The sequence below is a fragment of the Montipora foliosa genome, chromosome 8 (genome assembly GCF_036669935.1).
Source record: "Montipora foliosa isolate CH-2021 chromosome 8, ASM3666993v2, whole genome shotgun sequence".
NCBI lineage: Eukaryota > Metazoa > Cnidaria > Anthozoa > Scleractinia > Acroporidae > Montipora > Montipora foliosa.
In genome coordinates, this window is record NC_090876.1 from 26917374 (window position 1) to 26920189 (window position 2816).

The 2816-nt window shown below is 40.0% G+C and overlaps 1 protein-coding gene across 2 annotated transcripts in view; it reads right to left on the reverse strand.

Moving 5' to 3' along the window:
• LOC137967832 (mitochondrial glutathione transporter SLC25A40-like) overlaps nucleotides 1-2709 on the reverse strand; it is a 40486-nt gene extending 37777 nt beyond the window's left edge. The window contains exon 1 of one of the 2 annotated variants that reach the window (XM_068814416.1): nucleotides 2525-2709. In XM_068814416.1, the coding sequence (XP_068670517.1) occupies nucleotides 2525-2705 (181 nt within the window). In that variant the 5' untranslated portion in view covers nucleotides 2706-2709. The remainder of the gene's footprint in view (nucleotides 1-2524) is intronic. The other variant, XM_068814415.1, reaches the window with a different exon arrangement.
• Between the last annotated feature and the right edge of the window lie 107 nt (nucleotides 2710-2816).

Sequence of the window (2816 nt, forward strand, 5' to 3'; positions counted from 1 at the left end):
GGTCCATGGACCGGGACCACATGGATGGTCCATGTTTTGTATACATCCAGTTCTTACATACTCAACCAGAAAAGTTTTTAGTCGTCTGGGATGACCACACAACCAGGAATGTGGATCCCTGACAAATCATGTCATTCAATCCAGAAAATGACCTTTGTGTGGTTGTCTTTGCCAAAACAATATTACTATTAATCCAATTGGCTCCATGCTGCTTTTACAAACTACATGTAGAGTTTAAACTTTAATAGTCTTTTTCATTTTAATACCACTGCAATGCAGTAATATGTTTCAGGTTGATTAACATTTTATGAGGCATACAATGCGGAATGCGGTTAACCGGGAGAGGAAGCTCTGCAGAGCAAAGTCTTACACTTCAAAAGTTAAAGATCTAAAAGGAGTGAACGAAGTGCGCAAACTTAGGAGGTCCGAGAAACAAAACTCAAGTTTACTATCATGTCTGAATGTACCCGAGTATAGTAATATGGCTACAACAGCTGATATAGCTAATGCCATAAATAATGTACTTCTTAGTCCTCTACAAGATAACAACCTATTTCTGAGTTTACTGACTAGAGAGAGTACTTAGCTTTGGATAAGAACCCTGTGTTTCTTGAGTTACCAACACATCGAGTTTACAACAACTTGCAGCATCTTAACAAGTTCAAATCACCGGGTCCTGATGGGCTTTCAAACTGGGTGTTAAAAGAGTATGCAGTATTCTTAGCGCAACCAGTTAGTGACATTTTGAATGCCTCATACAAAAAACAAAAACTGCCTTCAGTTTGGAAGCTCGCCGACGTTACCCCTCTTCCAAAGTCAAGCAAGTGTCAGACCCCAAGAAAGAACTCTGTCCAATTTCCCTGACTCACGCCCTCTCAAAGATCGCAGAGGACTTCATTGTTTCTGATTATATCAAACCAGCATTGGAGGAATAGGTAGCTCCTAACCAGTTTGGTACCATAACTGGCTCTTCCACTGTTATGGCTCTCATAAGTTTGGTGCACAAATGGCTCAAAGCAACAGACAGCAACGGAGCAGCAGTTCAAATGTTTCTCTTCGATTATAGAAAGGCATTTAACCTTGTCGACCATCACATCCTGGCCAACAAGTTGCAACAGCTAAATATTCCTCATAGTGTCATCAATTGGGTTATTGATTTCCTCTGTAATAGATCACAGCGAGTAAAGCTTACCGTAGCAAAGATTGTCTGTCTGAGTGGGGTAAAGTCCCCTCCGGAGTGCCCCAAGGTACCAAGCTTGGTCCCTGGCTGTTTTTACTTATGATCGATGATCTCTCAGTGTCTAATGTCTTTGAAATGTGGAAATGCGTAGATGACACGACAGTCTCGGAATGTATTCCTAAAGGTCAGTATAGCAAGGCTCAAGTTGCTGTAGACCAAGGTTTTGATTGGTCCAAGAAAAATCTGTTCCAGCTAAACAGAGACAAGACCAAGGAACTAACTAAAACTTTAAGTCATAACTGCTTAAAGTTCCCTCGGACACTTATTGACGGTCTACATGTACATGTACCTATCGAGTCAGTTGACAAGACAAAGTTGCTTGGGGTTACTATCAACTCAAGCTTAACTTGGAACGATCACATAGAAGATCTTGTGAAGAAAGCATTTCGCAAACTGTACTTCTTAGTTCAGTTAAAGCGTGCGCAGATTCTACCCAAAGATCTAGTAGCATATTACTATGCGTATATTAGATCGACTTTAGATTATGCCTGCCCACTATTCCACTACGCCCTTCCCAAATATCTTCAACTAGACCTCGAAAGAGTGCAAAAAGGGCCCTGTTACATATTTTTCCCCGGGTTCCTTACTGTGAAGCACTTAAGCTTGACCAGACTGAGGCTCTTAGGGATCATCAAAACCACCTTACCCAAAAATTGTTTCAGTTAGTTGTGAATGATCCCTCAAAAAATTATATGCTTACTACCGACATGCTGTAACGTCGGATATAACTTTAAGAGAGAAAGGATGTTTGCCCAACCGTTATTCCGAACAAAAAGATTCGCGGACTCCTTTGTAAACAAGTCTGTCTCAGAGGAAATGCATAGTTTAACGCATTTTTATCCTGTAAGTTTGGTGAGGTTTTAAATCGTCTCGTTAGATGTTATAGTGATTTTTACCACTATTTTAAAAGTCTTGTAAAGTCACGCAATTCAGTTAGGTCTGCAAAGTGTCTATTAAAAATAAATTATACAGTCAGTCAATACAGTCAGTCTGAGGGAAATTTTGCATTTAAATGAGGGTACTAATAAAGAAATAATTTTGTAATCATAAATCATACTCCATGACTTCACCGAAATACTGGTACCCCTTCCTCCATTTCCTCACTCATCCACCCCTCTCCGATACATTAATTTTTTTGTGGTCACTTAGTACTGTATTACCTACGATAATCTCAAATATCCAGATGATAACAGTTCAATGCACAAAACATTTGTTTAACATTATTTTTAAAAAATGTTTTACTCCCTTGAAATAAAAGCAAATGCTTCAAGTTAGGGTACTCACCGAGAAAACTGGTTATCAATGCTCCAGAACCAGATGCTAACATTTGTTGTACTGGAGTTATTTGTCCCTCACTTGGGCCCAGGCTGCCCATTACAGAGGTCTTGATGAGACTGATAACCTTGCTCACAAGTAGTCTTTCGAATTGAGGGTATGGAACAAAAAACAGCCTCACGGAGCACATTGCATTTGATGAATGATGCAGTTTTGTCCGCCATCTTGATCAAGGCCACACACACAAGAGACCTGGACCACACTTTATTACGCAATCATCTTCAACATGGCGTGGAGATTC